This window comes from Capricornis sumatraensis, chromosome 1 (assembly GCF_032405125.1).
Source record: "Capricornis sumatraensis isolate serow.1 chromosome 1, serow.2, whole genome shotgun sequence".
Classification (NCBI taxonomy): Eukaryota; Metazoa; Chordata; class Mammalia; order Artiodactyla; family Bovidae; genus Capricornis; species Capricornis sumatraensis.
In genome coordinates, this window is record NC_091069.1 from 2,247,876 (window position 1) to 2,260,502 (window position 12,627).

General features: G+C 59.9%; 1 protein-coding gene across 4 annotated transcripts in view; it reads left to right on the top strand.

The window, feature by feature from the left end:
• VAV2 (vav guanine nucleotide exchange factor 2) overlaps positions 1–12,627 on the top strand; it is a 179,879-nt gene that overhangs the window by 28,443 nt on the left and 138,809 nt on the right. For all 4 annotated transcript variants that reach the window (XM_068980463.1, XM_068980454.1, XM_068980471.1 and 1 more), the window contains exon 2: positions 9,270–9,386. In XM_068980463.1, the coding sequence (XP_068836564.1) occupies positions 9,270–9,386 (117 nt within the window). The remainder of the gene's footprint in view (positions 1–9,269; positions 9,387–12,627) is intronic.

Here is a 12,627-nt window from a genome sequence, read left to right on the forward strand (position 1 = left end):
GCTGGGGACCAGGGTGTGGGCGTGTTTTCTGGAGACCACCTTTCAAGCGCCTAGTAAGTAAGTGTCACTCGCTCAGTCGTGCCCAACATTTTGCAACCCCATGGACCGCAGCCCACCGGGCTCCCCTGTCCATGGGATTTCAAGCGCTGCATGTGGCAAACAGCTTCCTCAAGCTTCAGCCTCCTTCTCTGTAAGAAGGGGGTGGGGTCCAGACCACCACGTTAGTATCTGCAGAGCTGACCTGCCTCTGGAGTCCTGCTGGGGAAGAGGAGCTTGGAGGCGCGTCGGGAGGGGTGCTCTGATGCCGACCCCGAGGCCACTTTCAGGAAGAAAGACGAGACGGAGGAGGTGAAGTGGCAGAGACGAGGGGCGATTTCACAGAGCTGGTGGGCCAGCGCTGAGGGTCTGGCGTGGGGCCGCAGGAGGGAGAGGAGGGGCTTCCGGTGCTGGGCTGGGGGGTACCACCTCAGACAGCCCTCCGGCTAATCTCTCTGAGCCACACCCACCTGCAGGATTCAAGCAGTGGGAGTGTGGGGTTGAACCCTTGGGCGTGCAGAAGCCGGCTCAGCGAAGAAGATTCGCGGAGAAACTCGAGAAAAGCAATTTCCTGCTGGCTTTGTAGAAAAACCTTTGGTTTGACCCCGACCGTGAAGTCTTGATAAGGCGGACTAGTTTTTATCCCTCCGGCTCAAACAGGCCATTAGCTGGAGAGGCGGGTCTTTTGAGGACTGCTGGGAACAATTTCCAGCCAGGTATCGGGCGGAAGTCATAGACGGCTTCCTTGGGCAGCCGTGGGCTCAGAAGAGTTCCTATTGCTCTCTGGTCTGTGATCCCTGAGCTTGGGGCAGGGCGGGTGCGCAGTGGGTGTCTATTAAGAGTCTGCTGACCGTGGGCAGAGTTAAGGACGAGCTCCCCTGCTACCCCGGTTCGCTCTGCTCAGCCTTCCGAACCAGCGCTTTCCCAGGGCTGTTTTTCTTGGTGAGTCTCCCCTCCTGTGTTGATGGGGAAGAACTCTGGGATCAAGAAGGGGTCGGGGAGGCCATTCGCAGCCGCCACCAGCTTGGCACAGCCCCTCCTGCTGGAGCCTGACCCCCAGCCTTTCAGAACCTGCTTCCCATGGCTCAGCCGAGCACCTCTGCATTCTCACTGGGAAACCCCCTCCCCATTTCACGATGCCGACTGTCTAGGGTGTGGTGAGCGGGTGGCCCCATACCCCTGTGGCCCACGGTGGAAGGCTGGCCATGTGGAGTGAGCAAGCGGCTGAGCACAGAAGGGCCCGGAGCCCCGGAGGGACCTGCGTGCCCAGCTCTGCCTTCTGGGCCGTGGCGGGGGGGAGTGCTGAGGCCCACACCCGGCGCTCCCGGAAGTGGCCAGAGGGCCCTGGAAACCGGTCAGGGCATCCTTGTGGGACAAGGGGCTGGAGTCTGGGGTTCAGGAAGCTTGCTGAGGCTGGACTTGAGGACTGCCTTAGAGGGACCCCCTCTTTCAGCACCGAGGAGGCCAGGTGCGTTTGGAATCATGTCTCCGTGGTCGTGGTGGGAAGATGGCGTCCCGGGGGGAGAGGAGGGGCGGCTGCACTGGGGAGCATCTTCCTCCCAGAGAGCAGGGATCAGGCAGAGAGGCACTGCCCACGGAGATCAGCGCAGCTCGGCCCCTGGCGGCTTGGGAAGCCGGGGCTGTGGGATTGGACAGACCGGTTCCAATCCCAGATCCTGACGACCTGAGCCTGGTTCCCCATCTGTCAGATGGGTGACGTGGTCCCTGCCTGCTTGAGGTGTTGTTGGGCATAGCAAGCTATGGACTCGACTCAGCTGGAACCCAGAGCCCCGAGGATGGTACTGGAGGCTGCAGGGATCAGTGCTCACAGCCAGCCCCGCGTTCCACCTGCCTGCGTGTTTTGGGAGAGATGCTTCTGGAAGGCAGGGTTGCCACCCACGAAGCTGGAGCTATCTGCGGGGGCCCCGGGCTTCTCTGGTGGCTCAGACCATAAAGAATCTGCCTGCAGTGCCGGAGACCTGGGTTCAGTCCCTGGGTCGGGAAGATCCCTTGGAGGATGGCATGGCGACCCACTCCAGTATTCTTGCCTGGAGAATTCCATGGACAGAGGAGCCTCGAGGGCTACAGTCCCTGGGGTTGGAAAGAGCTGGACACAGCTGAGTGACGAACACTTCCCTTGTTCGCTTCTTCAGACCCTCGGAAGCCATCGTGGAGGCTGCCCGGGGGAAAGCTGGGCCTCTTCCGAGCTGTCAGTCAATGCCCTGCAGACATCATCCATCCATCCATCCATCCACTAGATCTTGAACCCCAGCCTGGGGTCCTTGCCCAGGGTGTTTGGGACCGAGAGAGGAGAGGGTCTCAGCCCCTTCCCCCACAGAGCATCTGGCCGGCATGTCACCTGCAGGCCCCCTGGTGATTTACCCCAAGGGCCCCAGATTTGAAAGAGTCATTCCAGTCATTCCACACCTATTAAATAGTAATGAAATAATTTAAAATGGTTTTTGGACTGAGCGTGGCAAAAATAAAACAGGAAATCAACTCATTTTCCCATATTTTATTGATCACAGACCTCGTCGTCAGCGGCCCGTCGGGGCGTTCCAGGGGCAGGCCAGGTGGCCTGGCCCCGGGGGCAGCGAGGCTCTGGCGCCGAAAGCGACCGGTCGTCGTGAAGCACGGCTCCAGAACCACTTGTTGAGTAGGTCACGGGGCTCGGGGCCACGCGCGGGTGCTTTTTGGAGCCTGAGTTGTGGAGCGTGAGCTTCAGATGTGGAGGCCCCGCCGCGCAGAAAGGTGCGGCCCAGTGTAGAGCGCCTGTTCTTGCGAGAGCTGGGGAGCTGGCGCACCGGGTCGTCTCCGGCTCTGGCGTCCCGTGGGCAGCGAGGCGGGGTGGCCTCCACCTCCCCGTCGTCCTGGTGGGTTGGCCTTGAGCACGCAGCCTCAGTGGCATCGTCGCCCCGAGGCCTTGGCTGGCCTGCCGTTTGCCTCCCCGGGGCGGACGTCGGCTCGGAGGAGTGAGGCTGCTTGCGAGCCGGCGGGGGTGCTGGTGAAGGCCAGGCCCGCCCGGGGTGTGGCCACTCGGCAGCTCTGTGTGGCTGACCAGGAGGGACTTTTCCCTGTGTGCAGATCACTGGCCTGGAGGGGCCGTGGGGGCCCGCCTCCCTCCTCGCAGGGCCTGGGGGCCCAGCGACGCTCCGGGCTCAGGGACTTCGGGGCCTCCTGAGGCAGGTGGCCTCAGTGTCAACTGTCCCCTCTCGAGTCACGGTTTCTGTGTGTGGATCCTGCTTGTCAAGCCCAAAGGCTGGGCTCCTACCCTCTGAGTCTCCCCATCACCCCGGCCAGACTTAATTTTCCTGGAGGTATTATTTTCAGGATCTGTGGCTGATGCATGTTGGTGTGTGGCAAACACCATCAGAATATTGTAATTATCTTCCAATTAAAAAAAAAAAAACAAAAAACTTACTGTCTCCCTGCTCAGAAACCTATAAACTATGAAGGCTGCTTGGAGGTCCAGCAGTCTGGCCTTGAGGTTAAAGTGACCCCGATCTGTTCCCAGCTCTGCCACATACTCACGGGTGACCTTGCGCAAACTAGGTAGCCTCTCGGGACCTCCGTCTCTTCATTGGTAAATTAGGACTCACTCTAATGACTGTGAGGCTGTGAGTAGCCTAGCCCTGAGCCTGGAGCTGGCACCATGGAAACCCTTGCCACATGGGAGCTTTGGAGATTCTCAGGAGCCAATGTGAGGTGCCCGGGCCCCCCGGACCCTAGACTATAGCAGTCGATATAACAAGCGCACGTAGTCGGGGGCAGGGGTTGGAACCAGGAGCCAGGTCTGCTCGGAGCTGTGAGTCACATCCCAGCGCCGGGGGCCAGGTGCCTCCCTCACGGCCCAGCACGGCTCCCTAGGGGCCCCTGGGGGCAGGGCAGCCAGCCAGGCCGTGGACCTCGGCCCTGGGCTTGGCCTTGGGCAGGGCCTGCAGTCATCATGCCTTTTGCGCCCTGTTGGGCAGGAGCTTGGAAGCCCACCCCTGGTCTGAGCCTCACTTTGTCCGTCTGGGCAACGAGGGCTTGTGTCGTGGGTGGTCACGGGCTTTGTCCTTGGAGTGGGGCCACAGTTGCCCACCTCCCGAGCCCTGTGGGTGATTCCCGTGCCCCCTGCTGCCCCGCGCCTCGGTTCTCCTTTGCACCTGCCCCTTGGTGCTGAGGTGTGAGTGTGCTGCGGGGTGGACGTGCGCTCTGGGGGTCCCGTCCCGGCCCTGCCTGGGGGGGAGCAAGCCCCCCGGGGGGGGGGCTTGGGTGACCAGAGGGGCTCCAGCGGCCTGAGGGCTGCCCACCTGCGGGGCAGGGCCTCCGTGTCTCCTTCTTGGAGTGGGACTGTCCCTGGTTGGTGTGTGGGCCCCAGTGGAGCCACTCGAGTCGGGCCAGGAAGCCTCCCCATCCCCTCCCAGGGGCGCGCGGGGGCCTGCGGGCTCAGATGCGGCCCCTGGCCCTCTCGCCCAGCACCCCCGCGCTGGGGCCTCAGGACGGCTAAGTGACAGCTGACAGTGAGCAGCAGGCCTGGGCTGCCCCGGCCGGCTGCGCCTGGGGCGGGGGATGGCTGGCTGCCGGTGAGCTCACGCTAATCTGATTTCAGCCCGATTAGCTCCGAGGAGGCCAACCAGGGCCTGGGATTAGAGGGCGAGGCACCCAGGACACAGGCGGCCGGTCTCTCGACGGGGTAGTCCGGCTCAGTGAGGGACAGCTAGGGGCCCTCCCTGGGGCTGGGGGCACCTGCACCTCCTGGGGCTCCCCACACAGATAACAGCGGTGCCGCCTCCCTTCTGGGCCACTTGTCATGGGGCCAGTTTTCCGGGGACAGAGCCTTGTGCGGCCGCCCTTGGTCGATTCCCCACAGGTGGAGGACAGAGAATGCCGCTTGTCCCTGGAGCCCCAGGGGTCGGCCGGCCGGCCATCAGGCCTCGGGCCACAGGATGAGGATGGGCAGCTCCCGGATGCAGCCTGGCCTCTGGCCCCCAGCCCTCGCCCTCGGCTGTCTCTCTCCCAGAGCTGGAAGCCGTTCCTGCTAGGGGGACAGACCAGAGGCCCTGACTGGCCAGGCTCCGGCCACGTGCCCTCTGGGGACCCAGTGTGGCAGGGTAGGGGAGCCCCCGGGCCTTAGTTTCCCTGATTGTACAGTGAGGGAGACAGTGATCTTATCGCTGATTCAAACCAGCCCCCTTACAGGGGTGCAGGGGAGGCTGCTAGTGAGCTCCTGGACAGACCTGGGACTCTGGGCGGCTGGCGGTCGCCCCCATCTTCTCGAAGGGCCTTCACTGCTCTTGAAGTGGACGTGGGCTCAGATCTCGGCTCGGGCACCTTCTGACCTGGAGCCGAAGTCCTCTGCCTTCTGGGCCTCAGTGTCCCTGCCTGTGCGATGGGGCTGATTTCTGGAGGGATGGCGGAGGTGCAGTGTGCTGCCAGGCGCGGGGGCACCCCTAGGAGGGTGCCGGCCTGGGTGCTTTCTCTGCACCCCTCTTTCCCTGACGGTCGAGTCCCAGGCCAGCCTGGGCTGGACCGGGAGCCACTGGGAGCCGTGCTGGAAGGCCAGGGGCCCGCGTGCCCACAGTGGAGGGCGGAGGGGGTAGGCCAGGCGGACACTGTGCCCACGACGCGCCTGCCCCCTTCCGAGCCCTGAAAGGAAGCCTGGCCTTGCCGGCTGCGATTGTGGTTGGGAGCTGTGTAATTAACTCTAAAAATGGGAGGCTGAGGAGGAATTAAAATAAGGGCTTAGTGGAAATTAGAGATGAGTGGTGTGCAGAAAAGCCTGGAGCCAGGCTGGAAGCTGCAGACGTCCTGCAGGGCAGGGGGGAGGATGGGGTCTGATGCTGCAGGCCAGGGCAGCGGAGGAGGGGCGGGTAGGGGGTTTGGCGGGGCCCAGGGGTCGAGCGGCTCGGGCTCCCGGGTCTGCAGGCTGCTCTCAGGGGTGGGATGGGGGTGAAGCAGCTGAAGGCAGGGTCCTGGGTATCTGAGATCCGATGATGGGACGGGCTCTCTCGGGGTCAGGGTGTGAGACTCGGTCCCAGGCCCTCCCCCAGCTCCTGGTGGCTTCCTCAGCTCCTAGAACGCCTGCCTAATCTCTGTCTCTGCCATTACACAGCCTCCTCCCTGCGTGTCGGTTTCTCTGTGACTGTTTTGTGAATTACATTAAAAAAAAAAAAAACATGGTAAAATACACAAAGCTTGAAATTGCCATTTTAACCATTGTTGAGCATACAGCTCAGGGGCATCGAGTGCGCTCACGGCGCCGTGTAATCGTCACCGCCAGTATTTCCGGGACTTGTTCTTCTTCCCAGACTGAAGCTCTGTCCCCACTGAACACGCAGTCTGCCTCCCCCAGCCCGGCCCCCAGCCGCCTCCCGTGTCTGTGGACTCACTGGTCCTGGGCCCCGCATGCGAGTGACATTCTTCAGTGCCTGACTTTCTGTGTCCGTGTTCTTCAGGAAGGTCAGGTGAGGGAAGAAAAGACGGGGCTGTTCCAGGGCCACACGTTCAAACCAGTAGCTGTGGCCACTTTTGCAAGTAAATTTAAATTCATTAGAGTAAAGTGAAATTACAAGTGCGCTTGCTTGGTTGGACTGGCCACATCTCCAGAGCTCAGCCGGCGTGTGTGCCTGAGGCTGCTCCACTGCACAGGGCTCACAGGGCATTTCCATCCTTCCAGAAAGTTCTGTTGGAGAGTGCTCTTCCAGGTTCATGGAGACAAAAGGGACTTGACTAAAGTCACCTGTGATCCGGGATTGAACTTTGGGCCAGGACTGTTTTCTATCAGGACGTCTTGGTTGTCCTTTATCTAGTAAAGAAATGCTGAGTGCTGTCTAGAGATGAGGTAATGTGGGACCTATGTTAATTTCCTGATTTTGACATTGGTGCTCTGACTGTGGGTGGGGGGTGTCCTTGTTCTCAGGAACTACATACTCAGGTGTTTGATGGAGGGCCGCATCTGCAGTTTACTCTCATGTGTTCAGAAAAAGTTTACATACACAGATACACGCAGATACACAAACACACAGATACACGCAGATACACAAACACACAGATACACACAGAGACACACAAACACACAGATGCATAGATACACAGATAGACACACACACAGACAGATACACGCAGAGACACACAAACTCAGATACACACAGAAATACAGAGATACACGCAGAAACACAAACACACAGATACACAGATAGACACACAGATACATGCAGACACACACACAGATACACAGAGACACACAAACACACAGATACATAGATACACAGATACACAGATATACACACACACACAGATACACGCAGAGACACACAAACTCACAGATACACACACAGAAATACACAGATACACGCAGAGACACACAAACACACAGATTCTCAGATACACACACAGATACACGCAGAGACACACAAACACACAGATACATAGATACACAGATACACAGATATACACACACACACACAGATACACGCAGAGACACACAAACTCACAGATTCTCAGATACACACACAGATACATGCAGAGACACACAAACGCACACATACACACACCCACAGATATACACGCTGAAATACACTGGTGCACACGGATGAACACACAGAGATATACACAGAAATACACAGAGACACACAGAGACATGCAGACACACTCAAACACACAGATACACAGATACACACACCCACAGATATACACACAGAAATACACAGATACACGCAGAGACACACAAACACACAGATACACACACACAGATACACACACCCACAGATATACACACACACAGATACACGCAGACACACAAACACACAGATACACACACAAAAATACACAGATACATGCAGAGACACACAAACACACAGATACACACACAGATATACACACACACAGATATACACACACACAGATACACGCGGACACACAAACACACAGATACACACACACAGTCATTGATACACACAGATAAGCACATAGATGCGTGTACACACGCAGACCCACACACCCGGTTCCCCCCACAGGCAGGGATTAATTAACAGACCACGGGCACCAGCCGGTGTTGTCTCTGACCAGTGACCAGCCCAGCGGGAGGGAGGAGGGGCCCCGCATGGAGGCTGCTCTGGGACCGGGGTGATGCCCGCTGGGGGCGGGTGGGCAGAAAGATCCATGTCTGCTGGGCTCCACGTGTCCCCTGGGAGTTCTGTGTGCAGCTTGGTTGACGCTGTGCCTGCCGTAGCTTCTGATTCTGGCCTGGCCTTCACCTGTCCGTTTGTTCAAGTTTCTGGTGAGCAGTCCCAGCATCTCTGCAGGTCTCTTGAAGTTGAGCTGTTGAGCCCTTGAAAGTGAAAGTCGCTCAGTCATGTATGACTGTTTTCAACCCCATGGACTATATACAGTCCATGGAAGTCTCCAGGCCAGAATACTGGAGTGGGTGGCCATTCCCTTCTCCAGGGGGTCTTCCCAACCCAGGGATCGAACCCAGGGCTCCTGCGTTGCAGGCGGATTCTTTACCAGCTGAGCTCTGTCCCTTACGATGGGTTGATGGGTCTGAAACCCTGGCTTGGTGTTCAGCTGTGTGCACCGTGGTTCTGACCTTGTGGGCACCACGCCGAGGTGGACTGGTGGGGGGCCGATGGCTCCCACATACCTAATGGCTGCTCTGTGCCAGGCGCGTCCTGCTAGGGAATCGGGCCTCAGGAGCCCTGGTCCAGCTGCGGGCACTGGACAGGATCCGAACCCAGGGCCCTGTGACGCCGAGGTCTGCGTTCCAGGCCGCCTCGTCTGCTGCCCCCATCTTTCCCGGCTCCTTCTCCACGGGGACTGGAAGCCAGTGGCCCTGCTCAGCCGCCCACCCCCCGCCCCTGCCCTGGCTGTGTTGCCCATGGTGGGCTGGGTGGGCAGATGCCGGGCTCCTGGGTGCTGCTCTGGGGTTTGATGCCGGCCTCCGTGCTCCCCCACCTTCCGGGTGTGCCCTGCGCCGCTCCAGGGCTCTGCGTGGCTTCCGTGGGCCTTTGTCACGTGTAGAGCAATGGGGATGTGTCTGTGCCGGGGAAGGCTCCGTGCCTGCTGACTGAACAGCAGTCTGCTTTGTTCCAGTTGTGGTTGTCTTGAGTTGGGACGTGTGGCTCCCCGGACGGGTGCGGGACGCTTGGCGTCTGCCGAGCCGGGCGGCGCCGGGAGGCAGGGTCTGCTACTGCCGGTGTTACTGCCCTGCAGACCGTGCGGCTTGAATGACGCTCCGTTCTCTCCCCTAGTTCCTCTGCTTGAAGAACATCCGCACCTTCCTGAAAGTCTGCCATGACAAGTTCGGACTTAGGAACAGCGAGCTGTTTGACCCCTTCGACCTCTTCGATGTCCGGGACTTCGGGAAGGTGAGTGCCCTCTTTCTGAGGCGGCCCCAGCCCCCCTGGGCAGAGCCCTGTGGGCAGGGGCAGGCCGGGCTGTGTTACAACTAGAGGAGGCGCTTCGGGGGCTGGGGCTGCAGGATCTCCCCTCCCGCCTTCTCAAGCTGTTCAGAGTGAAGTCAGGGCATCGTGACCCCAGGAGGACGGAGGGAAAGCTGGCCTGGATGAGTCCAGACCCGGGGGCCAGCCCTGCCCTGGCTTTTCCAGCTGAGCGACCCTGGGCGTTTTCTTCCTGCCCTGAACCTCCCACCCTTTCTGGGCGAGCAGGCACCAGCTCGCGGGGCGGGCCTGGATGGGCAGGTACCGCGCTTACTGCGGTGTGCTGAGAAGGGAGCTGTTGCGTTATGCCTGAGACCAGTGGGGCTGTCTGGCTCCGAGCAGCATCGGGTGGGGACAGGTGATTATGTGAACTCTTCGTCCCTGGAGGTGATGCCCTAGGTCCGTGGCAGAGAACTCGGGCAGCCTCCCTGCTTTCTCAGCAAGTGTCCCTGGCGACTGTCGTGCAGAGTCTTGGCAGGTGCCAAGGCCGGGCGGGGGTGCAGCGCACCGTGGCTTCCGGTGAGCCTGGGTTCACAGTGTCCACGCAGGGTATCATGGTCCATCTGGAAGCCAGCAGTTCCCAGGTCCCTCCTTTTAAAAGATGGAGTCAGGACGTGATATCTTGTTGATGGACCGGGGGCCGAGGCTTGAGTCAGACCTGGCTCCGTGCTGTGCTGAGGTGCAGCTGTCCCCAAGTCCCCGCCTACTCTTGGAGGGGCCCTTCCCTCCCTTCCCTCCGCCCGTCAGTGCTGGCTTTGTGAAACAGGCACTTCCCGGACTACCCAGGGACGAGTTTTCACCTGCTTTCGGGAAGTTATCAGAGGATGTTTATTGCCTGCTTTATCTGAGGACCATTATCAGTGACCTGGTGTTTGAGGAAGTGTTCTGCGAACACATGATTTATGAAACGCAAGGGGAATTTTGTATTTGCAAATGCTGAGAAGTCAGTTCCAAGAGGAGCCATCATTTGAGGTGCTGTAAAGTGTCAAATTAGCATCGATAACTAGGACTTTCCCATAAGCCACCTGGGCCTGACGGCCCTCTTCCTCGGTTCTGAAAGTCCATAGACGTGAGACTCGGGGACCAGCTCTGTGCCGCACCAGCGCTTAGAGGTCTCTCCTCCTCTCTTGAGTGGCTCTCCCATGTCCCTCTGGCTGCGAGGCATTAGCCTAGGCCTCTGAGGCTTCCAGGCCTCCCTCTGCTGGGGCGGGAGCCTGTGCCGGCGTCCTTCCCATCAGTGAGCTTCTCCGTCTCCGCAGACTTGCTTTCAAGTGGATTAGAACCTCTTTCCTGTTTTTACTTCTTGTGACCAGCAGTGCCCTGGGCAGGGGAGAAACCAGTGGCTCTGGACTTTGGGGGAGGCCTTCAGAACACACACACATGCGCGCACATACACACACACACTCACACTTTTTATAAACACTCACACACACAACTGGTGTTTAAAGTAATTGCATAGAGAAACAGGAGAGACCTGGCCAAGCCCACTCCTCAGCCAGCGGTGGGTGCAGAGCCCGTGTGACGCGATGGAAAGGTGGACATGAACTTGGGTTAAATTCTCGTCACGTGATCTGCCAACCGCAGCCAAGCACTTGGAAAGGGGGTGCCCCTCGTAGTTGTCAGCGGTTCCTGCGGGCGGTTTGAGCCCTGGGGGGATGTGCTTGCTGCCCACAAAGGGGGCCGGCCACCTTGGGAAGCTGTGAGTGGGCCGTGGGTTTGGGCTCTGAGTCAGGGCGTGAAGCTGCGGGTAGCCTGGGGGCGCCGAGGGGTCTTGGTTCAGCCTCGCCTCCTGCAGGGAGGCTCCAGGGAGAACAGAGCTGCCCCGAATCTGCCCTGCTTTTCATGTCGAGTCGGATGGATCTTCTTCAGAATCTGGTTCCACTTACTGGCGGCTGACCTTGGCAGATGGCGCAGCGACGCTGACCTGCCTTGGCCGGCTGGGGACCCAGGGGTCAGGGAGCCTGCCCCGTGCTGCCTGGCCACAGCGGGTGCTCGTTACACGGCGATGCTGTCGCCTGGCCCTGCCCGCCCCCCAGGCTCAGTGGATGGGAGACCAGCGCAGCGCGGGTGGGTGGCGGCCTCCTGTCTCAGGTCCCTTGCGTCGTTTTGCTCACATCGCCCTCCGGAGCCCAGCCCGGCCCTCTGCTGCCTCGTGTCCGTCTGGCTCCACATCCGTGTCCTGCCCACCTCCCTCCCTGCTTCGTTTTATGAGCGCATGAAGCTGTGGTCGGCACCCCGAGATGAGTGGGACGTGGGGCCAGCCAAGGCTGGGGCGCCGAGACGCACTTCTCCCCACGTAGGGGCCACTGGCCAGAGCCTGCTCTGCTGGGCTCGTCCCCGCTGATGTCTGGGGACAGGACCCCCTGGAAAGCACACACGAGCCAGGCCCTGGCTCTGCACCACCGCTTGCCCTGCTCCGGGTCACAGACATGGGGACTGAAGCTACCCTGGGTAGCTGGGCAGGGCAGCCGTGGACGGGCGGCAGAGCCGGGGCTCCAGCCCGTAGGATGAGGCACAGCCATGCTGCTCACTCAGGTGTGACTTCCCGGGCCGGTCTGGGGGGACATCCGGTGACGGGTGGGAGGTGGCTCTGAGCACAGGGATAGCGGCTGCTCAGCGAGGGCCCCACGGCCGATCCGCCTCTTGCCCTCCGGGAGCTCTGCCCCGTGGGGTCACCTGGGTCCAGGTGGGCCTGTGATGCTCGGGGGTGTCAGACCACTAAGGCGTGATGGCGACTCTCTCCTCCCAGGCCCTCGCTGCTGGCCCGGTCCCTGCCGGCTGGACCTGCCTGGAGCCCGTGTGGAGAGTGACACTGCAGTCGATCCCCAGACAAGGGGATCAGTTGTGGTCTCCCATAGTGGGCGGGCCGGAATTTGACGGCACCGTTCCTTTCTCAGTTTGCCTGGTCATCCTCTGCTTACGCCCTAGGATTCAGGAATGGAAAGGATCCTTATGGTATGGCTGTCTCAGGCTGGTTCAGAATTTTCGAGATATTTTTTTTTTTTTATTTGGTCATTATTCAGGAGGTTTGTAAAGCGTTCAGGTCCTGTCTGGGTTCTGGGTATCGTTCTGTTTCTGAGCAGCTGCCTCTCAGCGTCCCAAGTCTCCTAGCTTTGTTGGGAGTCATTCCTTGAGAAGGGAGTGTACGTGCGCGCTCAGCTGTGTCTGA